Source organism: Semicossyphus pulcher, unplaced genomic scaffold (assembly GCF_022749685.1).
Source record: "Semicossyphus pulcher isolate SPU_LCO1_2020_fin unplaced genomic scaffold, fSemPul1.0.p SCAF_18, whole genome shotgun sequence".
In the NCBI taxonomy this organism is placed as follows: domain Eukaryota; kingdom Metazoa; phylum Chordata; class Actinopteri; order Labriformes; family Labridae; genus Semicossyphus; species Semicossyphus pulcher.
The window spans coordinates 1,221,137-1,244,679 of record NW_027211691.1 but is presented as its reverse complement, the minus strand read 5'-3'; the positions used below and the strand labels follow the sequence as shown (position 1 = coordinate 1,244,679).

Here is a 23,543-nt window from a genome sequence, read left to right as displayed (position 1 = left end):
CTCCATTGTCACCCCGGCCCCATTGTCCCCATTGTCACCCAAAATCAGACACACACAAGAGGAAGGCGTTTAATTGGGTGTACTCTTGAGGGCTTTCATCCCCCACTGCACATGACTGAATACTGAAATAGCCAGCCTTTGGTATTTGCCTCACAAAGCACTGTACCCACACACATCCAGGGTTTCTGACGATAAGCGTGCGGTAAATATTTGACGATTTGGCACAGGGAGCATTTGTTGCACAGTCGCTGGTTATCTGAACGGGCCCGCGGGAATCCTCTGTGTGAGAATGTGTGTGTTGTCTCTGCAAAGCCTGCTTTCACAGAGAGTTTGATGTGGGAATGGTATGTAGCAGGAGATTAGCAGGAACTGTGACACTGTGTGAATCGCAGTGTCTCAATGTTGTGTACACATGTGCACGTGTATACAGACATGAACTCCCCCTGCATGTTAATCTCTTCTTTACACGTTTGTTTGTCCACGTGTCCCAAGACTTCTGATGTTGTGCACCAGGATTAAGTTGTTTGTAAGAAACGTTCTGTGTGCGGGTTTATTTTTGATAACTTCCTGTCCTGCAGAGCGCTCACTAACGTGCAAACCAACACGACTTTCCATCCCCTCTGCAGGCTAACACGACATTTGAGGAGCTGGAGCGGCTCAGGACGATGGGGAAGGCCTGGGAGGAAGTGGCTCCTCAGATTTGGGCGTTTTTCCAAGATGGAGTCCAAGTGAAGATGATCCGGGTAGGACGAGATAAAGTGTCTGAATAATTAGGTTTAAACAGTGCACCATCGGTAATGAGCACACACAATCCTTTAAAACACAACCAAATATTGGAAGAATGAATGTACCATGTACACAAATACTGCCTGCAACATCACTGTAACTCTAAACGCCAAACACTCTCCCTTTGAACGAGCTGGTAAATTATGTTTTTGTTATTTTATCCTGATTTTTTTCCTCTCTAATCTTTTCCTGCTTGCATACAGATCCTTATCTTTCTAAAATATGTCATCTCTTTCCCTTTCCCATCTAATCCAGATCCTTTCTTTGCACCAGAAATAGCTCCTACATCCCTCTTAAGAGCCACCATTTCACCCTGCAGAGACGCTTCTTTGTGTTACTGTGTGACTCACACGTATTGTCACATGTGTTGTGTCGTAGCACAAATAAACAAACAGACCGAGGCAGCCGTTGAACAGTAACTGGTGTTCTGTGAGGTAAATTACACCTGGTGACCAGAAATCTCCTTTAAAGATGTTCATGTAAATAAATGTCTGTAAGTCTCTCTCTCTCTCTGAATGAGGGAACACATGCTGACTGAGCCTGTGGCCCACTGATGAAAGCCTTTGCATTTGCAGTGTATAGTAGCTAAGGAGCTAAGCGGCTGCTTTTCCGCTCTCTTCAAGTGTTGCGAGTAAACCGTAATCTACTATGACTGAACAAACAAAGAAAAGATGGATGACTGCAGATGAAGAAACAAATTTGACACAAATTTGAAGCGACCATCAGCGAGGAAAATCGAGAGTTACAACCGTTACAAAGGGAGCCAGTAGACGTCTGGTTATCTGGACGTATGCACCCACAATTGACCTTAATAGCCATAAGGTGCCGCCAAATAGAACGAGACTGAGTACCTTGAGATTATAACTTTAACCTCTGTTTTGTGATGTATTTCTGATCACCAGACTTTTAGTTTTAAGAACCCAGAGAGATGATGTCATTTACATTTACAACTTCAACAAGAAGTGAAAATCCAAAGAAGAAGAAACAAACTCGACACTCAGATGAAGCAAACAGTCTGAAAAGGAAAGCGACCGTCAGCCAGGAAAATCAAGAGTTACAACCGGAGCCGACCGTGGACGTCACACATGCAGCACTGTCTGGATATCTGAAGTGTGCTCCCACAATTACCGTTTATCACCACTAGATGCCGCCAAAGAGAACGAAACTGAGACCTCTGAGATATAACTTTAACTTTTACCCTTTTTTTGTGACAGACCAGTCAAAGCTTTGACAGATGCATTATGTTTTTGTTTCCTTCCCTGTCTTGTTTTCCTTATTGTTACATCTTCTTTATGTCTCAGCAACATTAAAAAACAAACAAAAGGTCTTTCTCTTTACAAAGAAAAATATGTTAAACAAAGTTTATTCCCTTCTTTTTGTTTCAGGACGTCATCCGTAATCCGTCTGTGAGTGATTTCATTGACAGGACCCTGGAAAAGGCGCCGTTCTCCTCCAAACACATCCTCAACTTCCTGCACAACGGCCCCCCAGAGGACCGAGCAGCCGACGTGCCTGAATTCGACTGGAGAGACATCTTCAACCTCACTGACCGCGTCATTCGGATGCTCAACCAGTACGGAGATGTGAGTGGGACTTTTAGTCTGTCCTTCATCTTGTGACATAAACGCCTCTTAGATATGACCGGATTCTGAGAAACGTGTTTCAGTGTGTGGAATCGCTCTGACTGGTTAAAGGGCGCTCCTCATCTCAGATGAAAACAGGGTGTCAGGATTGTTTTTGCCAACTTCTCGTCCTTTTCTCCGATCGGACAGAAAGAATGTGGCCTGAATCCACTTCACCTGTGAGGTCAAGTTCGAGGACGGGCCTATTCATCGTATAATCCCATTAAGCACAGGTCTTGTCACTTGTTTATTTGTGGTTGCCAAATGAATCTGAGCTCAATAAAAGGCTTGACGTGACGTGAGCGTTTAGATAAGCTCTCTTTGGGCCCTACAATTTGTCCCCCGCCTCCAGAGACATGGCGATCTACCCAGGTGGGCGAGAGCCAGAGCAACAAACAAGCTGTCGAGCCTCTTTTGTCTCCTGCTGATGGAGAGGAGGGTAAAAAGAAAACCCTAAAAACATCACAAACCTTCTCTTGTGAGGGCCCTCCACGTTTAGAAGAGCGATGCATCTGAAACAAAGTTAAAATCTCGCCTTCGCCTGCGGAGGCTAATCGGGATGAGAGGCCTATCGCACTGGGGGGTGACACGGGGGGCACCTCGGGGCACGGCTGGGTGGATGGTTGGTGCTCTTTGTTTTTGTCCAAGTTGAAGCTTACAGCACTTGAGTGTGACAGAGAGAGTGGGAACGACTGAGGCCGATTAGATACAGCTGTCACTCCATCCTCCGTCCTTTATACGGCCACAACAATGACCGTGGGCTTGATGGCTGGTTGGCTGCACGTTGGTGGCATGCATGAGTATCCCTGCTCACAGTGGGGCTGCAGTGTTAGAAGGTGAATGCTTTAACTGAAGGGACGGTCTTTGAGATTTTAATCGTTTTCTGTGCTTTGTGTACATTGTGTCTGTAAATGCATATATGCATGTGTTCTGGATGTGTGTTTTGGGTTTGTAAAGATTTGTGTGCAGTCGATCTTTGGGGTAGGTTGTTGTTTTGGATCGAGGCCCTCCGTAGCCTGCGGTGAACGGCTCCGTCAGACACACTTTGCAGGGATGGAAAGGATCGTTTGTCCATTCAGACTGAAATATCTCGACAGTGATTAAAAGGATTGTCAGGACATTCATGATCCTCAGAGGATGAATCCCAATGACGGACCTACAAGTCATTTTGGAACTCAGACTTCCATGTTGTTGTTCTGGAGCCAGACGTGACCATATTTGGATGGGAGGGTGGAGCTACAAAATGTTTATGTATTCATATCGTGTTTCCACCTCCTCGATGGGGACGATATTTTACACATGGATTCATTGTTTCCAGGTGATTTGTCCCGTTATCTTTAGTGATCAAAGGTCATGAAGTTGTATTTTTGGCCTTAAGGTGAAATGTTTTGTAAGTTGTTTTATCACAAGTTCCCCTCAGGAGGAAATATAATCACATTAATGCCCCCCTGATTTGTCATCTGGATGCAGCGTCAGCTTTATTCATTTATTTATTTATTTTAAAGATTATTTTTTGGCTTTTTCTGACTTTATTTAGAGAGAGGACAGTGGATAGTGCTGGAAATGGGGGAAGAGAGAATGGGTGATGACATGCGGCAAAGGGCCGAGGGCGGGAGCCGAACCCGCCGCATCGAGGACTAAAGCCTCTGCACATGGTCGCCGATTTAACCGCTGAGCTAAACCAGCGCCGCAACAATCAGCTATACGATGACCAAATACATGTAAATCTATTGACATGCCTATCAGCCTTGGTTACACTTTAAGCTAGGTGCTCATTAGCAAACATTAGCATGCTAAATATTCAAGACTAAGATGGTGAATGTGGCAGTTTAATCGCAGGACATTAGCATCGTCTTTGTCAGTATCGTAGCGTGTTTATGTTTAGCTCAACATGTCGGCCTGTCTTACTGTAATCAGCGGAGACTTCCACAGCCTGGGGCCCCTGACTGCAAAGGTCCGGTCATCCTCGGTTACCAGCCGAGATTTAGGAACAACGATCTGAGCTGCATCTGATCGGAGGGAACGCCCGGGCACATGAGGGGTCCAAAGATCTGCAATACATCGCGGGGTCATTCGAATGCACGATAGCTTTTCTCCTGAGCCCCTCGCTGCTTTCCAGTTCCACTCTCCCATCCACATATGGTCACTTCTGGCTCCAGAAAACCATAACCTGACTTCTGCTTATGGTTCAAACAAAGCATCCTAAATGTCCCTCGGGCTCAATAAAGTCGATCTATCTATCTTATAAGCAAAATCCAATATTCTCACAGACAGACAGCACTCTGGTATTTTGTCTGGTGCTCCACTTTCACCCAGGTGTTACACTGGCACACCTGTCCCTTACTGTCTGCCTCTCTCTCGTCCTCTCTCCCTCACCCAGTGTGTGAATCTGGATAAGTTTGTGGCTCTCCCTGACGAGGACACCGTCACTTATCGTGCCTTAGACCTGCTGAAGGACTCAAAGTTCTGGGCCGGCCTCGTCTTCGTAAACATGTACCCTTGGACCACCAAAGTCCCGCCTCATGTTCAGTTCAAGATCCGGATGGATATTGATGCAGTGGAGCGAACCAACAAGGTCAAAGACAGGTAAGGGTCAAAGTGGAAACGATTGATGTTCAGTGTGATTATGGTAAACGTAGACACTAAGTGTTTGTGTGTTACGCAGGTACTGGGACCCCGGCCCTCGAGCTGATCCCATGGACGACCTGCGGTATGTTTGGGGCGGCTTTGCTTACCTGCAGGACATCATCGAGCACGGCATCATCAGGACCCAGACAGGGAAGGAGTGGCCGCTGGGGGTTTACCTGCAGCAGATGCCCTACCCATGTTATGTGGATGATCTGTGAGTGGACAACAGGATGATTTAGTAACTTAAATAATGTATTCAATAGCTGACACTTCCTCCGTCTTCTTTCTCCTCCCCTTCCTCCAGCTTCATGCTGACACTGAACCGCTGTTTCCCCATCTTCATGGTGCTGGCCTGGGTCTACTCCGTGTCCATGATAGTCAAGAGTATCGTCCTGGAGAAGGAGCTCCGGCTGAAGGAGACCATGAAGGCCGTGGGGGTCACCAACGGTGTCATCTGGTCCACGTGGTTCATTGACAGCTTCCTCATGATGGGCACCAGCACCGCTCTCCTCACCGCCATCATCATGGTGAGGAAGGATTTACTTAAAGATCCTGTTTCCTCTGTCAGCTCAACTGTCCCAAAAACAACTTCATGTTTAGGTAGAAGACGGCTGTTAAAGTGGATTTACAGTATTTTTAAGCATCTTTTGGGTCTGAATGACTGAATGGTACAAACACTTTTGAGATCCAGTTGTAGTGATCCTTTACTTCCTGTTGTTTCCACTGACAGGCTCAGATTGTTATTCTAAGTGTGTGACAACATGACAGAAAGGATCCCTACAGAGATAGACCTTTTAGTTACAGAGGAAGATGATTGTTTTAACCACACACAGACGTTACATCGCTCTCTGCACACACACCAGACTCCATTCATAAAAACACTGATTTTAACTTGCAGAACTCGGGAGATGTTTGTCCATCTCTGCCTGTATCAGTTAGTTTGCTTGTGTTTTATTGTGGCTTTGGTGTTTTAAATGGTTTGTTTAAATGCACCAAAATATTTATGTAACATATGATAACACAATAAACTGAACAAGGCAGCAGTAGATCAGCAACTCCTGTGTTGTTAAATCATTGTTTCTGTCAGTGGAGTCTGGTGACATCACAACCTCATCCACCCGTGAAGTCTTTCTAATGATTAATTCAGCGTCTCTCTGCTCTTGCCCGTTTATATGTAAATGTCCAGATATCACCCAGTTTCACCATCAATCATTACCACATCTTTTCCCTTGAATAATGAATTGATCATAGCGTCCTCTGATTGCACACGGATCAATCATTAATGACTGAGCTGTGAACAACATGACATCATGGGAATTATGTCAACAGCTCTGCAGGAATGAGCTCGTCAATGATTACCTGTCGTACTTTGTAAAAGTCACAAGTCATCACTTGTAGTCAGTCGGCGGCTCAGCCTCATACAAAGACGGACTGTTGTGACCTCTAGTGGACGATTTGTGCAAAGCAATGTTTCACCATGATTACTCAAATAATATCTGTATAATATCAGCATGGTATTAATCAGCCCTAATTTCACACGACAAGTTGACTAAAAAAGCGTCCCAAAGTGTGTATATGTACTTAAAAAGGCTATAACCACAGACACCTGTTTGTTTCCGTTTTTTCCTACAGGGAGGAAGGGTCCTGAACTACAGCAACCCCCTCATCCTCTTCCTCTTTCTGCTGACCTTCACTACAGCTACCATCATGCAATGCTTCCTCCTCAGCGTCTTCTTCAACCAGGCCAACCTGGCAGCCGCCTGCTGCGGCATCGTTTACTTCACCCTTTACCTGCCGCACATCTTGTGCTTCGCCTGGCAGGAACGCATCACCAAGGACATGAAGATCCTGGTGGTGAGTCGCGTCTCGCCTCGACTGAAACCTGGCGACTGAATTAGTTTAAGAACACGTCTAAAGTGCTCGTACATTCAACATTTGATGTTTGGCATCTTTCGCCAAATCTGAGGTCTTATTGTTTCTCCCAGTGTCAGAGCTTAATTTTATAACGACCTCTTTGCACCTCTTGCTACCAGTTTAACACCCTCTGCCTGAAGTCTTGGTGTGACAAACTCTGACCTTAGACTTGACCCCCCTGCAGAAACGCTGTCCGGTCATGTTCGTATCAGCTCTGTAATACCTCCAAAATCAAATCACTTGTGTCCTTCGCAGCTCTGGCCTATAAAGTTCACGCTTTTATCTCATCAAATCTAGATGATTGCAGTTTCCTGTCTGTCCTAAAACTGTCTCCATTGCCTCCATCTTGCAGAGAATGCTGCAGCACAAAGATGTGATCATATTACAGCTGTTTTATCTTCTCTACATTGGCTCCCAGTGTCTTTATAATTAATCTTAAAATACTCGTTTAGGCCCTTCTGGCTTCGTACCTCGGTTTATCTCAGACCTGCTCTCCTCTTATGACCAAACGCTGCTCCAGATCCTCAGGCAGAATGTGAGGGTTGATTATAATCACAAAGGGAGAGGACCCAACAGAAGACAATGAGATGAAGTGTTTGAAACAAAAAGGAAAAACAAAATCTTACAGTCGGATCTTCAAGGCGAGCAGGTCAAAATAAACATCCAATAAGAAAACAACGTCCAGGAAACCCTGGAAGAGTCACGAGGAGAAAACATGCAGGCAAAGAAACAGGAGAAGACTAAACACACGTGGAGGTGAGCATTATCAGGGACAGGTGAGACAAAAGTCACAGGTGAAATCAAGAAGGGCGGGGCACACAATCACACAGGAGGGAAACACACAAAGGCAGGAAGTAGAACAACAAGAGGGAATGACAAAAACAGGACATGCAAAATATATCAGGGAAACACACGACAGAAAGTTATTATTATAATCTAAGCAACTAACAAGAAGGCGACTGAAACAGGCCCCTGTACTGACAGGGATTGTTCACTGAGCTGCAGCCACTGATTCACCTGCTCTGTGTGTCCGCTGGTTCAAAGAGAAGGTGGTTAAAGACGTGCACTAACGAGAGAAGGTTTAAAACACAGATGTCCTCCTCTCTCAGAGTCTGCTGTCCCAGGTGGCTTTCGGCTTCGGGACGGAGTACCTGTCCAGGTACGAGGAGCAGGGCCTGGGTCTGCAGTGGGACAACATCCAGACGAGCCCTCTGGAGGGGGACGAGTTCTCCTTCCTCACCTCCATCTGCATGATGGGCCTGGACACGGTGCTGTACGCCGTGCTCGCCTGGTACCTGGACAACGTCTTCCCCGGTCGGTACTTGCTGTAAATACAAATAATTTCTGGATTTCTTTACTTTTCTTACTGTAGCTAACTTATTACATGTGAACTTCTTAAATCTCAGGACAGTATGGAATCAGTCGGCCATTTTACTTCCCCTTCCTCCCCTGTTATTGGCTCAACAGTGTGGCTCCAGCTGCAGGTACGCTCATTTAATCAACGTCAATCATTAACCATGCATGAGAAAAGATTGCAGTGGAACTCAGTGCTAATAATAATAATAATAATAATAATCTCATAATAACTGTGTTCAGATAAAACAGGCTTTGATAATCTTGCAAACAAAGAGCAAGTGGAGCCGCAGAAAAAGGAGGAGAAGAAGGAGGAGAATAAGAACTCAAACCAGCAGAAGAACCAGGAGCGACGCCGGACTCTGAAGAAGACCACCTCGTGTGAGCACCAGGATCAGAGAGAGAGGCTGGAGAGCCAGGAGAGACACGGTAGTTTCATGTTTGTTTCACATCTTCAAGTTTAAAGTCTTTAACGTTGCACAGAGCTGCTTTTGTTACAGCGTAATTAGCTACACACCTCTTCATGGATGCTGTCATACTTCTCCCAGCAGACTCTCGCTCGCTCTGTTTGCTCTCACTTTCCCTCTCTGCCACTCATTGTGTGTGAACTCTTTGTCCTTGTGTGTGTTTGCTCGCTGACACATGTGAACACACACTCTGCCAGCTTCTCAGTTTCATGTCGGGTTAATAAGTGATGAAACGGTTTTCTTCTCACCTCATGACATTCCAATCCCCTGACCTCATGTGTCTCACCTCTTTCATAACATATGAGAAGTTAAAGATTACATCGCTCCCTTCAAAGCCACCAGACTCCATTGACAAAAACACTAATTTCAGCTCACAGACACGGGAGCTGCCGGTCCACTGTTGCTTCTATTGTTTGTTTGTGTTGTGGTTTTACTTGTTGTTTTATAGGTTAGATTACATCCAGCAGCACATAGTCACATGAACAAACTAAGTGATCAAGGCAGCCGTAGAAACGCAACACTCGTGTTCTGCAACATAAAGTTTGTGTTTTTCTCAGTGGAGTTTGGTGGAAGCTGTAACGGCTGTTTGTGGTTAAGAAAACGGCACCTAAACAAAAAGGTCCATCTCTCTGTGTGGATCCTTTCTTTAATCTGTTCAGACATTTTACTGAAGGGCTACATTATGGTGCAGTGGTTAGTGCTGTCACCTCACAGCTAGAAGGTTCCTGGTTCGAACCCCGGTTCAGACGTAGTGGGCCTTTCTGTGTTAGTCTGCATGTTCTCCCCGTGCATGCGTGGGTTCCCTCCGGGTACTCCGGCTTCCTCCCACAGTCCAAACACATGCTCGTTAGGTTCATCGTTGACTCTAAAATGTCTGTAGGTGTGAACGTGAGTGTGAGTGTGAAAGGTTGTCTGTCTCTGTGTGTCAGCCCTGTGATTGACAGGTGACCTGTCCAGGTGTAACCCCGCCTTTCATCCCATGACAGCTGGGATAAGATAAGATGAGAGATAAGACAGACTTTATTGATCCACCATTGGGGGAAATTCACTTGTTATAAGCCCCCGCCCCCCCACAGCCCTGAACAGGATAAGCGGTGTAGATGATGGATGGATTGTTAGTGGACGTACTTTGATTGGGCGCGTTTGCTTCCACGCCGCAGCTCTTACAGCCTGTTTAACTGTTGCACGACCTGTTGGTAAAGTTACACTTTAATAACACACATTGTTGTCTGTTTGCAGGTCAGCAGTTCTTTGAAGCGGAGCCAGATGACCTGGTGAAAGGTGTTTGTATCCACGACCTGGTCAAAGTGTTCGCTGGCAGCTCCACACCGGCTGTGGACGGCCTCAGCATCAACTTCTTTGAGAGCCAGATCACTGCCTTCCTGGGCCACAATGGAGCAGGGAAGACCACCACCATGTACGTCACACTGATTCTCTACATGCAAACATATAAACATAAAAATAATCTGTTGCGTTACTCTGCTTAACTTTCTCACGTTCTCTCTCTCAGGTCCATCCTGACCGGTATGTTCCCTCCCACCTCAGGAACAGCCTCCATCTACGGACACGACATCCGCACAGACATGGACACCGTCCGTCAGTCTCTGGGGATGTGCCCTCAACACAACATCCTCTTTCATCAGTGTGTGACCCCCCCCCACTCTGAACTTTAAATAGTTAACATGAATACATACTAGTGTGATATGATAAGACAAGCTCCTTCTCCTGTTCTCTGTCAGTATGACTGTAGCGGAGCACATCCTCTTCTACTCGCTGCTGAAAGGACGTCCAATCGCGGAGGCCGAGGAGGAGGTGGAGAACATGCTGCAGGACCTGGGTCTGCCCCACAAGAGAGACGAACTGACCCAGAACCTCTCAGGTCAGTCGGTCCCAGAAGAGCTGCTGCAAAGTGTTTCATTTAAACAGATAGTCACACCTTCTGTGCAGGTTGATCAGTGCACCCTCAGTATTTATGGTGTTTATTTCAGGGGGCATGCAGAGGAAGTTATCAGTGGCCTTGGCGTTTGTTGGAGGGGCTAAGGTGGTCATCCTGGATGAGCCCACCTCAGGGGTGGACCCTTACTCCAGACGCTCCATTTGGGACCTGCTGCTGAAATACCGTGCAGGTAATACTGACACCTGCTGGCTAGAAGAGGGAACATACTGTCGTGGTAGTGTGGAGGTTTTCTGCATCTGTTAGATGAAATAGTTAAATTTGTTTTCCACTATTAAAAGACAAATAGTTTCAGTAGCTCCATGAAATAACCAACTTTACTATTTTATATTATATTATTATATTATCTCATGTGATGCTACTTATAGAGATCATGCATTTACATGATGTCAGATAAAGAGTGCCGTCTTTATCGCCCACATGCTGCAGGGCGCACAGTCATCATGTCCACCCACCACATGGACGAGGCCGACCTGCTGAGCGACAGGGTGGCCATCATCTCTCAGGGTCGTCTCTACTGCTGCGGCTCGCCCATCTTCCTCAAGAACTGCTTCGGAGCCGGCTTCTACCTCACTCTCGTACGACGGATCAAACGCGACGGTCCGAAGGTGGGAACTTAGGAGGAAGGAGGATTTATATTCTGCCAAAGTGTGTTTCTTGTCCATCTAGAACAGAAGTAAGACCTTAGCATGCCACAGATCAGGCTTGAAAGATGATAAACACTCAGTAACATCTGCATCAAAGTTAAAGTGGCAGAGGAAACAGGTGGCGTGATATCTTTTAGATATTTCCATCAGACAAACACACCAGCTTTCTGATGCATGCAGGAGATGACATAAAAAGAAAGCTGATTCTGCTTTCTGCTCACGTTTCCTCCTGCAGGCGAGCTGTGACTGCACAAAGGACTGCTCCTGTAAATGTTCAACGTGCTCCAAGTTTAAAGTGGACCAGGAGAAGAAGCCTGACAGACAGCTGGACGGTAAGGTCGACACTAAATAAGGTCGCTGTGTTTAAAGTATTCAACATGCACTAGAGCAAAATCTCTTGTGGTTGAATATCACTTTTGGATCTTTGCCTACTTACTGCACCTGCTGCATAAACCTGGAATCACCCTGTACTCAGCGTAGGCTGTAGGCCTCTGGAGAAATATGAGAGTCAATGCAATATGCACATTTTACAACAATCTTACATATTTTGGGCTCCAAATGATCAATAGGTACAGAAAGTTTTGGAACTGCTTCAGTAACTTGCTTCAGCCACACTCCATTCACAAAAACAGAACTTTTACCCTGCAGTACACAGGAGCTGCTGGTGTAATTCTGCCCGGATCTGTGAGTCTGTGTTTGTTACTGTGAGATTAAAATGGTTTGTTGGGATCAGAAATCACATTCGGTAACAAACAATAACAGAAACAAACTAACCAATAGACCAGCAGCTCCTGTGTCCTGTGAGCTTAAATCAGTGTTTTTATGAATGGAGTCTGGTGTGTGTGCAGAGAGCGATGTAACGTCTGTGTGTGGTTCAAACAATCATCTTCCTCTGTAACAAAAAGGTCTATCTCTGTAGGGATCCTTTCTGTCATGTTGTCACACACTTAGAATAACAATCTGAGCCTGTCAGTGGAAACAACAAGAACTTTTAGTGGACGACCTTTGACCCATCAAGGATTATGTTGCAGACATTACAGCCTGTTTCACTGCTGCAGGATGAACACACCTACTGGAGATTTCCAAAACAAAACAAAGCAATTATGGTGAGAAGGAAGTCTGAATAAGGCAAAATCTACCTTTATCGCTCATCTCCAGGTGACATAGAGACCATCACAGCCCTGATCCATCATCACGTGCCGCAGGCTCGTCTCATCGAGGCCATCGGTCAGGAGCTGACCTACCTGCTGCCCAACAGAAACTTCCAGCCCAGAGCGTACGCCAGCCTGTTCAGGGAGCTGGAGGAGACGCTGGTGGACATCGGCCTCAGCAGCTTCGGTGTGTCCGACACGTCGCTCGAGGAGGTGAGAGGGAATAATAACAGCAGGAAGAAACAAAGGTCAAAAAAGTTATTATACAAATTCACACGGAGTCCCTAGGATTTAAAAATGAGACAATGGATCAAACTGTTGAAATTACATTTTCATTTTCAGAGCTGAACAGCGATTTAATACAAGTACAACAGAAAGCAATGAGAGTTTTATTAAAGCAATCTGTCATGAGTCGCGGCCTGGCGTTCACCTTCACACTGATTACACTCAGGTTTGTAATCGTGAGCATCTGCTAATCTTTGTTCATGACGATAAAACTGTTTCCTTGTAGATCTTCCTAAAGGTCACTGCTGATGGGAACGCAACCAACAGGAAATGTATACAAGGTAATACAGACACAAACTTTATGTTAGCTTCCTCATCCTGCTGGTGAGCTGCATGTCTGAATGTGTGGCTGAGTCTCTGTGGCTCTCTCCTTTACAATTCTTTTCATCCTTAATATCCACTTCTCTAACTCCCTCAGACGATAAATCAATGCGACAGATCTCTCTCTCTAGACTCTGTGGATTAAACAGAGTGGACGTTTTTAAGGAAACAACAAAAGGTGAAACTCAGCTTCCAGAAAAAAGCTGCTGTTGCAGAAAAAACACAAATGCGAGAAGTTAGCATTTATGGTCTGTTTGTTAATTTAAGGAAACATATTCAACCGTCCTTTGATGAACAATTAACAAAAGACTTCAATATTTTGTGATGTACTCTCATGTCTGGGTGGTAAATATGAAGCTACAGCCAGTTAGCTTAGCTGCCGGCTAGTAGCTGTGGACTGGTTGTTATGCTAACATTTTTGGGAGGACTAAAGATTAGCAGTTAGCCGTCTCTGTCCAACAACACATCTAAAACTAATTTACAGTTTATATCTCAGCATCTCTTCCCAGACGCCAAAACTTTAAAACTGTAAAACCATGTTGTTTCTATTAATCGAATGAATCTGATAAATGTAAAGAGTTTCACAGCTGCAGGCCGACGTCTTTGTTACCTTTGGACCGAGCCAGGCGAGGCTAACTCTCCGGATCTTTGTTCTGAGCTAACTGGCTGCTCGCAGGAGTTAAATATTTACCAAACTCACATGAAATGGTGTCAAACTTTTCACAAACCTTTTGGAAAATAAACGAATGAGCATATTTTCCCAAATATCCAATTCTTATTTTAAACATCATTTGACAAAATGTTTTTCCTGACAACATTTACCTGCAGAGCGCGTCAGCTTTGGCATCTCAAACACACTCAGAGCTTTGACTTGCGCAGCAGTTACCGTGATGAACCACATCTGTAAGGCTTGTAGAACACTGCTGATATAAGATGCTGCTCATAGAGGACTAGACGAGCTTAGCCTGCTGGCTGGCCTCTTTAATCTAGAAATAACGGAGCGTGATCCAGCCAGACAGTAAAACTTGAGCTCTGTGCTCCAGAGACGGACGGGGCTCTGCAAACCAACGGCCAGGCTCCGTGTGATGTCCCAGAGAGCACTGATGGCCGGGGGTCGTACCAGGTCAGAGGTCTTCATCTGACCGTCAAACAGTTCCTCGCTCTGCTGATCAAGAGGCTGCACCACGCGACGCGCTCCTACAAAGACTTCTTCGCCCAGGTGTGGTCTCTTGTGCATTTACTAGAGGAAGATATACATTTTTAATTGCTTACATTTCAGATGTGTTTTGACCTTCAGGGCCACCGTATTACCACCATAGTGCTTCGTATGTTACCTGCAGTTGTGCATCTTTTCTCTGTCAGATTGTGCTGCCGGCCAGTTTCGTCTTCCTGGCGCTCACGTTCACTCTGATCGTTCCACCCTTCGGGGAGTATCCCAGCCTGACTCTCAGTCCGTGGATGTACGGGAGGCAGTACACCTTCTTCAGGTGGGCTCGTGGACATAGTGTCCCCATGCACTCTTTAGCTGTTATGTGTCCGTGAATACATTTTGTGTTATTTATCATTTTTCCGTTGCAGTAATGAGCGTCCTCTAGATGCGCAGATGAGATACTTTGCTGAAGTGCTGTTGGACAAGCCCGGCTTTGGGACTCGCTGCATGGCCGAGGAGCCACTGGAGTGAGTCACCTGACAGATCGTTGTTTCCACACGGTCCCCTCTGATGTTCGGTTTGACTACATTTGGTCCATTTCTTCCTCCGTAGAGATTTTCCTTGTAACAACATCACCACAGAGTGGGAGATGGGGCTGGTTAACCCTGTGCTGATCGATATGCTGGCTGGTTCAGAGTGGTCCTCCCTCAGGCCGTCTCCACACTGTCAGTGCAGCACAGCCAGGAAGCTCACCATGCTGCCCGTGTGTCCTGAGGGGGCGGGAGGCCTGCCTCCTCCACAGGTACGTTTTGCATGGACTGCTATATTGCTTCCACTAAATGGAATATATTTGGAGGTATACAACTCAACTCAACTCAACTCAGATTACAGCCATGTTCTTCAGTACTCAGGCTGCTGCAGTTTGTTTGGTGTCACCCTCAGAGAGAAATGGTCTGACCTTTACAGCATCTCTGATATAACAAAAGAAACGGTTAATGTTGGCTTCAAAAGGTCCGAGTCAAAGATAACCCTGAGGTGTTCGACCGGCCGATGATGGGACGTAAACAGACAGTTGGTCTCTTTCTGCTTTAGCACAAATATTATGACTTCTTTCTTGTCCTGATTAAGCGGTAAGAAGTTGTGACCTATCGATGAGGCCAACATAGAGCGGGGTGTATACTGTATATAAACACTCTGCAGATTAGTGTCCCATAAGTAACTAGCAGCGTGTCATTTTGTCCATCAGAGGATCCAGTCGACAGGAGATGTTCTCATGGACCTGACAGGCAGGAACATCTCGGACTACCTGGTGAAGACGTATCCCAGCCTCATCAGAACCAGGTACCGTCTATTCTGAAGGACAAACCTGTTCTTGTTTGTGCACAGAGAAAAAACCTGAGATCAAATGCATTCATTAATTTAACCTCGTAACATCACATCACTTATTATTCTCTCCTCTACACTGAGAACTTTTGTGATCACACAACAGCTCTGTAGGTATTTGTAAGACGAGTTCACGAGACAAAAAGAGCTCCTAACTGAACAGTTCAAAGAATTATTCAGAAGTTGTGACTCTGTTTGTTCTTTCTTTCCAGCTTGAAGAGCAAATACTGGGTGAACGAACAAAGGTAACTTCCCGTTTGTATCCTAATGCTTCAGATTACAGTTAGGTCCAAAATGTTGAGTGTCTGTAGGAAGTGGACGAAGCCGTCATTTGTGTCACCGTTGGTCTGTGGACCATTTTGCAACCAGTGAGTCGCCCTCTGCTGGTCATTAGAAGGAATGCCGGTTCAAGGCACGTCAAGCACTGGCTTCAATTATTCAAAAACAGATGCAACATCCAATTTATATTTAGCCTACAGTCTGTTTTTAAGGATATCACAGTTTCTTGCTGCAGTAGCTGGAGTTAAAGTAAAGGAGGTGTCAGCAGGAGTTTCTCTGTGCTGTCCAGGTACGGAGGAATATCAGTAGGTGGACAACTTCCTGTTTTAGATCTGGAGCCGAAGACCATCCAGGATGTGGCGGCACAGCTGGGACGACTGCTCAACGTTACAGGGGTAGGGCTTTAAAGTCAATGTTATGTGTTGTTTGTACGATTATCTTTGTCTCTGTTGGTTTGCCATCATGCACGTCACCGTCATTTTGTAACGGAGCCTCAACATTTGGGTTGCAGGGCAAACACTGCAAACGAACTCTAAAGGACATAGGGCTGTTCCTCAGGTACATGGAGACTCAGAACAATGTGAAGGTGAGTCCAGTAATGCCTCAGCAGGCAGATGAAACAGACTCGACATTACTTTGTCACAAACCAAGGACATGCTGTAGTTTTAACTTACTGGGCTCTTCACAGGTGTGGTACAACAACAAGGGCTGGCATGCCATGGTTTCATTCATGAACGTGGCCAACAACGCCATCCTCCGTGCTAACCTGCCCAAAGATGCTAACCTGGCAGAGTATGGAATCACTGCCATCAACCACCCTCTGAACCTCACCAAAGAGCAGCTCTCTGAGATCACCGTGTGAGTACCAAAGACTGGACCTTCATCACATTTAACAGTTTGAAACCCTTCTCGGTGTCTGCAGGATAAAGGATGTCCTGTTGTGGATCTCTCGCTATTTCAGTTGATAGTTGTCCTCTGTCTCTCCTCCAGCCTCACCACCTCGGTGGATGCCGTGGTGGCCATCTGCGTCATCTTTGCCATGTCCTTCGTTCCAGCCAGCTTCGTCCTCTACTTAATCCAGGAGAGGGTGACCCAGGCCAAACACCTGCAGTTTGTCAGCGGTGTCAGCCCATTGGTCTACTGGATGGCAAACTTCCTCTGGGACATGGTAAAGACACCCTCAAGAGATGTGCACCAAAGCCAATAATGGTCAACGGCATGTTAATAAGAACAGATGAAACACTGATGTCTGCTGTGACTGTGCTCTTGCTCCAGCTGAATTACTCCATGAGTGCAGCGATGGTGGTGGAAATCTTTATCTTCTTTGATAAGAAGTGCTACACCTCACGAAACAACCTGCAGCCTCTCATCGCCCTGCTCATGCTCTACGGGTAGGTTTCCTCTCTTTTAAACTCTGACTGTGTTTAACTTTTAACAACATATGATGAATAATAATCACAATCGCTCTGGTACAGTTTGACTGTGTTTGTTTAGGAAGATCCTTTTTGAATAGAAGCGGCGGGAACATCTGTCTCCAGTAATCTCTGCATCCTTCATGTTTGACGTTAAGTTTAGGACGTACGTGCTTCTTTGAGTCCGTTTCTGATCTCTTTCTCTCGCAGCTGGTCTGTGACCCCCATGATGTACCCCATGTCCTTCATATTCAGCGTGCCCAGCACAGCCTACGTCTCTCTGTCCTGTATCAACCTCTTCATCGGCATCAACAGCAGCGCCATCACCTTCATCCTGGACCTGTTTGAGAGCAGCACAGTAAGACCGCCATCAGGCCCGTCTCTGTAGATTTCATCCTTTCGTATCTTCTTCATCATCCTTATCCGTGTGTGTGTGATTCATGTGCAGGCTCTGTACAAGCTCAACCAGCTGTTAAAGACCGTGCTGCTCATCTTCCCACATTACTGCCTGGGCCGAGGGCTCATAGACATGGCCATGAACCAGGCCATGACGGATGTGTTCGCTCGCTTTGGTAACGACAAAACACAAACTCACATCCCTCACAGTCCAGGAAGCAAATACTGTCAGCCACAGTCTCAACACTCTGAACACTCACTGAATGACTGTTGGGTTACCGGCTGCTTCAGAAGTCAGACTGCAGAGATGTAGCACACTGTAGACCTCACCTGTGCACCAAAGATCCCTTTTACACCTGACAATAAAACATGATCTGTACTCAACCTGAAGATAAAGAAAACATCTTTAAAGGTATGAAGCTGCCGTGGTCGGATCTGCCTGACCACATCTGGAGGAAGTCTGGTATCCACCTTTGACCTCTGACTGCAGTATCTCTGAGCTCTCCTTTATCAAACCTGAACATGACATTAAGTTTTAGGAAGGAAGCGATACAGGGACCGGTAGAAGTGGAGGATTCATTGAGTGACAGTGCTGTCTAAACAGAACTGGACCTTTCCTTAAACAACGGGTCCATTTACAAAGACATTTAAAAATGATAGCACAGAGTTAGCCACGAGCCTGGATGAGGTGCCAGTAAAACATCTAAATGTGACACCAGCCTACAGCTGGTTTGCCATCAGATCACTCCTGGGCAGGACAGAGATCAGATCTTAACGGGATAACAAAAACGAATCCAAACACCAGGTGCTAACGCAAAGGCAGGATCAGGTGTTTGTTATGAGGACGACATGTCCACATGCAGACTGCTCTGTAGTACCAGGTGGTGACTCTGTAGAAGCTAGAAAACAAATGATGAATTATTTCACTCCAATCAGCATTTTGTTAAAAAAGTGATGTAAACGATGCCACTGAGCTTCTTTAGAAACTTCCTCGAGTCAATGACAAACTACATTTGATTGACAGGTGGTTTTGTCTCTGCATTTCCTCAGGTGAGGACTACAGTCCCGACCCCTATGACTGGGACTTTCTCGGGAAGAACCTTTTCTGCATGGCTGTCGAGGGATTCGTCTATTTCATCCTGAACCTTCTCCTCCAGTACCGCTTCTTCCTGGATCACTGGTGTGTGGAGACGAGCTTGAACAACCAACATTTCCAGGTGTATCTGTGATGTATTAAATGCTGCACTCTTCTGCCCTGATGGAGAATTGTCTTCTCTTTTGGCAGGATATCAGAGTGCCCGAAGCCTTTTGTCTTAAACGAAGATTTAGACGTGGCAGAGGAGAGAGAGCGGATCTATGAGCGTGAACAGACAAATGACATCTTACGGATCCGAGACCTCACAAAGGTGAACTTTAAAATCATCATGGATGATGGATGAATGCTAAAAACCCTTTTGAACCTTAAATAGACTTCCATATTTCTCCTAACTTGGTTCTCCTCTTGACCTGTCAGACGTACCCGGGAACGATCATCCCTGCAGTGGACCGGATCTGTGCGGGAGTCTCAGCTGGAGAGGTTTGTGTGAAGTCTTTCTACAGAGGAAACATTCGGTCTCTTTCTTGTTCATCCATCATGTTTGCCCTCCTGATCCTCTGCAGTGCTTTGGTCTGCTGGGGGTGAACGGAGCCGGGAAGACCACGACCTTTAAGATGTTGACTGGAGACATAGACGTCACCTCAGGAGAGGCCTCGGTCGCTGGACACAGGTCGGTAGTTCAGGTTTTATTTTTAGGCTGTAATCAGGATTCTTGTTGTTTAACATAATTGCTTTCCCCTAAATCTTCAGCATATTGACGAGCATCCTGGACGTCCACCAGAACATGGGGTACTGTCCACAGTTTGATGCCATCGATGAGCTGCTGACAGGACGAGAACATCTGCACCTCTACGCCCGCCTCAGAGGAGTCCCGGAGTATGAGATCAGCAGGGTGAGAGAGAGATAGATGTTAGTGTCTAAAATTAGCAGTCTCAGAAGCCAAACTTTGCACCAGCATCTTCATTGGGAACCTCTTATTGAAGGTACTATACGTTAGCTGTCACGTCGCTTTTGTTAAAGACACCAGACTCCATTGAAAAAAACAGCAATTTTACTTTGCAGACCTGTGAGCTTCTTGTCTTCTGCTGCCTTGATAGGTTTGTTTGTTAGTGTTATTCTGTATTGTACAAATACTGTGTTGGACTTTAGCTTACTATTAAAACCCCAGTAAGTCACACAATAACACAAATAAACGAACAGGTTCAGGCAGCAGTACACCAGCAGCTCCTGTGTCCTGTGAGCTTAAATCCCTGTTTTTATGAATGGAGTCTGGTGTGTTTGCAGAGAGCGATGTAACGTCTGTGTGTGGTTAAAACAATCATCTTCCTCTGTAACAAAAAGGTCTATCTCTGTAGGGATCCTTTCTGTCACGTTGTCACACACTTAGAATAACAATCTGAGCCCGTCAGTGGAAACAACAAGAACTTTATTTGCACGTATTTATCTGCCGGGATTACGTTTTGGCCAAAACAGCTCAAATTGCACACCTCACACCTGAAGCAATCTACTTCCAAAAAGTTGGAATCTCCCAGATTAAAATACTGCAGGTATCACTGAAGTTTGCCTGCATTGTATCACATGGCATGTATCCTCCCCCTGCTCAGGTTGCAGAGTGGGCCATCCAGAAGCTGGGTCTGTCAGAGTACGCAGGCCAAAGCGCCGGGACGTACAGCGGAGGCAACAGGAGGAAGCTCTCCACAGCCATCGCCATGATAGGCTGCCCTGCCCTGGTGCTGCTGGTGAGGAAACACTGATGAGGATCACAGCTATGTTTGGTGATTCTGTGTGGATGCTAACGTGTACCATTCATGTGTGTTAGGACGAGCCCACTACAGGTATGGACCCTCTGTCCAGACGCTTCCTGTGGAACTCCATCATGAGTGTGATTCAGGACAGGCGAGCGGTGGTCCTCACCTCACACAGGTAAACTCTCTGCTGTTGTGGATGCATTTTAACGAGCACAGATTTATGTTCTAACTTTGCCCTCCGTCTTTACAGTATGGAGGAATGTGAGGCGCTGTGTACCCGCTTAGCAATCATGGTCAACGGCTCCTTTAAGTGTTTGGGAACCATTCAGCATCTCAAATACAAGTGAGCTCCTTCACTTCATCCCTTCATATTAAACGTCTCCAAACATTCATGCAGCTATAAATATAAAACCCAACAAGCCTTCTGTGATCTCTTATGATGCCACGTGCTCGTAGGTTTGGTGACGGCTACGTGGTGACCATGAAGATCAGAGCAGCTAAGCCCGGTTTCCCTCCGGACCTGAACCCCGCCGAGGCGTTCATGGAGAGCACGTTCCCCGGCTGCATCCAGAGAGAGAAACACTACAACACGCTGCAGTACAAGATCTCCTCCTCCTCGCTGGCCAAGATCTTTCAGATGGTCCTGGCTAACAAAGACAAGCTCAGAATAGAGGACTACTCAGTGTCCCAGACCACACTCGACCAGGTACGTGCCAACTGGTACCTGATTCATCATTACGCTTTTCCTCAGGAGGTCAGGATGGCTTTCAAACCAGTCCAATTAGTAATTCCTTAACTTGTAATTGTTATGCCGGCTGTGTGGATCGAGGGTTTGCTCTGTTGGTCAGTTGCTCTAACACACACATAAATATCTTCACCGCTATTTAATGGATGATCCATTCACACATCTACAGATAAAATATTAAAATTGTTCTTTTCCAAATGATTTACCAATTAAAAAACATTTTATCATCAAATATTTTAATCATTCATGGATTGTTTCTTTTTGAAGCACATTTTGCTGCTTCCTTTGTAAATATGAGGATGTGAGTCTTTGGGTTTTAACTGTTGATTTGACAAGAGAAGCATTATGAAGACAATTAATAATTAAAGTAATTAATTAGGCAATATCTGTCATGTTCAGGGTTTTAACAGAAAGGGATGTAGGATTAATAAATAACAAAAGAAGAAGAAGAAAAAACAACAAGGTCCTGCAAAAGTTGAAAACACAGGGAGCCGAGAGGAAACAAGGAGCAGGGTAGAAAAGTTGAAGTGAAGAAACACAGGGACTAAATACACACGCGGTAATCAGACACAGGTGGAAACAATAAGGGTGGGGCACACTCGAAGACAGGAAGTGCAGCAACACAAGAGGGAAGTGTGAATGACGAGATAAAACAGGAAACAAACAGTGAAATAAAATCATAAAATAATCAGCAGACTCATGGATAACAGTAATAAAGGTCAGCTGCAGCCCTGCTCTCTTCTTCTGTCTGTCTTTGAGTTTCCTTCTTTTCAGGGTCGCTGCAGCCGTTTACATCAGAGGGAAACATTCTGACGTTTCTTTGTCCCGGCAGGTGTTTGTGAATTTCGCTAAGCAACAGTCAAGAGAGGACGACACCATTGTGTTGCATCCAAAAGCTGCTGGAGCTCAGCGATACGTAGAGAACACTGCCATCAAGTCTTTGGAGAAGTGAACGTACCGCGGGGAGCTCAATGAGAAGACCAGCTCCAGTTTACATTTCTGGGGCGGCCATGTTTAAAAAACGCGACCAAACGGATGTGGGTGTGCTTCGGAGGACTGAGAGGTAGTTAGCAGAACATGAACCTCCTCTTCCAATGAGACGCAGGAGATTCTTTCTAGTTACTCATGGAGTCCCTCCTGCTAATTGCAGTTGTGGGACACTAAAACCACAGAGGATGCAGCGCTTGTGTTCTCCAAAGTAAGACTCCTGCCGTCCTTGTTGATCCACTAATGTGTGCTTTACCTTAAAATACTGTTCATGATGGAGGCCGCCGCTTCAGTGTGACAGCACGTCATGTTTGGCTGATGATTTTGCGTGTGGCAATGCTGTGCATGTTCTGCTTTGCTTTTCCAGTTGACTGGGATAGTGTGCTTTTATTTTGAAAGTGTGAATTAACGTGCCTGCTGTATGACCCATGTTTTGCTCACCTCGTAGGCCTTACACAGAATGAAACAGCGTTAGAGTTGTGACTGATGATGTTTCACAGAGTAGGTCCTGTGTACTTTCTGCTTCAGATGCCAAGCGACATGATCCTGTTTGCCTTCTTTAGAGATAAAAAGAGAAGTTTAGTTTTAGCACTTTATTGATGCAGCTTTAATTCAAGCATCAAAGTTTTACCCAAATATCTGCTAGTGCAATCCAGCCGATCATTTCTACATCAATCTTATTATCACATCGATGTCATGTGATGTTTTCATGCCAATCTTTCTGCTTTGTTAAATATTTATGTGACTGAAATAAAGTCATGTTTTCCTGAACATGTGGACGTTTCCTCTCAGACACCTTGTGTGATTTGTTTGACATCAGACACGCTCACATTCATAGAAAACAGTTTATTAAAACCTGAGATGAGACAGTGAGGGCTCCCGAACCACAGCAGCTATCAGTGACAGCCTGATAATGAGAAGCCCTCTACACATTCATGTACAGAACAATATGACATAAAAATATGAGCATCATTAAGAGTCTTTGTTGTTGGCATTCCTTAGAGAAAATAAGTGATGCTGCACCTTTAAATTGATGTCATGACATTGTAAATATTCGTCTGTACGGCGCTCATATTTTCTCTTAACCTGAAAACTTTATTAATGCTTCAATTATTTACAATAAGCAGCAGAATCTGGGCTAACAAGGAAACGAGAACCATCCAACCACAGACGGTGTGTCAGAAGTGTCTTAAAGCTGCATTCTTTCTCATGTCCAGCA

General features: G+C 45.5%; 1 protein-coding gene across 1 annotated transcript in view; it reads left to right on the top strand.

The window, feature by feature from the left end:
- The window catches only part of abca4a (ATP-binding cassette, sub-family A (ABC1), member 4a), a 38,104-nt gene extending 15,815 nt beyond the window's left edge, over nt 1-22,289 (top strand). The window contains exons 10-51 of the mRNA XM_069667215.1: nt 627-743; nt 2,172-2,369; nt 4,789-4,994; nt 5,074-5,250; nt 5,341-5,563; nt 6,669-6,890; nt 8,060-8,264; nt 8,357-8,434; nt 8,547-8,732; nt 9,622-9,642; nt 10,010-10,187; nt 10,281-10,412; nt 10,510-10,649; nt 10,759-10,896; nt 11,154-11,332; nt 11,607-11,703; nt 12,530-12,735; nt 13,034-13,088; nt 13,226-13,306; nt 14,172-14,347; nt 14,491-14,615; nt 14,707-14,805; nt 14,891-15,080; nt 15,525-15,619; nt 15,874-15,906; nt 16,230-16,335; nt 16,452-16,526; nt 16,629-16,798; nt 16,931-17,108; nt 17,216-17,331; nt 17,563-17,710; nt 17,801-17,924; nt 18,799-18,928; nt 19,034-19,154; nt 19,262-19,324; nt 19,408-19,514; nt 19,595-19,736; nt 20,449-20,583; nt 20,664-20,767; nt 20,843-20,935; nt 21,049-21,298; nt 22,170-22,289. Coding sequence (XP_069523316.1) covers nt 627-743; nt 2,172-2,369; nt 4,789-4,994; nt 5,074-5,250; nt 5,341-5,563; nt 6,669-6,890; nt 8,060-8,264; nt 8,357-8,434; nt 8,547-8,732; nt 9,622-9,642; nt 10,010-10,187; nt 10,281-10,412; nt 10,510-10,649; nt 10,759-10,896; nt 11,154-11,332; nt 11,607-11,703; nt 12,530-12,735; nt 13,034-13,088; nt 13,226-13,306; nt 14,172-14,347; nt 14,491-14,615; nt 14,707-14,805; nt 14,891-15,080; nt 15,525-15,619; nt 15,874-15,906; nt 16,230-16,335; nt 16,452-16,526; nt 16,629-16,798; nt 16,931-17,108; nt 17,216-17,331; nt 17,563-17,710; nt 17,801-17,924; nt 18,799-18,928; nt 19,034-19,154; nt 19,262-19,324; nt 19,408-19,514; nt 19,595-19,736; nt 20,449-20,583; nt 20,664-20,767; nt 20,843-20,935; nt 21,049-21,298; nt 22,170-22,289 — 5,739 coding nt within the window. The remainder of the gene's footprint in view (nt 1-626; nt 744-2,171; nt 2,370-4,788; nt 4,995-5,073; nt 5,251-5,340; nt 5,564-6,668; nt 6,891-8,059; nt 8,265-8,356; nt 8,435-8,546; nt 8,733-9,621; nt 9,643-10,009; nt 10,188-10,280; nt 10,413-10,509; nt 10,650-10,758; nt 10,897-11,153; nt 11,333-11,606; nt 11,704-12,529; nt 12,736-13,033; nt 13,089-13,225; nt 13,307-14,171; nt 14,348-14,490; nt 14,616-14,706; nt 14,806-14,890; nt 15,081-15,524; nt 15,620-15,873; nt 15,907-16,229; nt 16,336-16,451; nt 16,527-16,628; nt 16,799-16,930; nt 17,109-17,215; nt 17,332-17,562; nt 17,711-17,800; nt 17,925-18,798; nt 18,929-19,033; nt 19,155-19,261; nt 19,325-19,407; nt 19,515-19,594; nt 19,737-20,448; nt 20,584-20,663; nt 20,768-20,842; nt 20,936-21,048; nt 21,299-22,169) is intronic.
- The last annotated feature ends 1,254 nt before the right edge of the window (nt 22,290-23,543 follow it).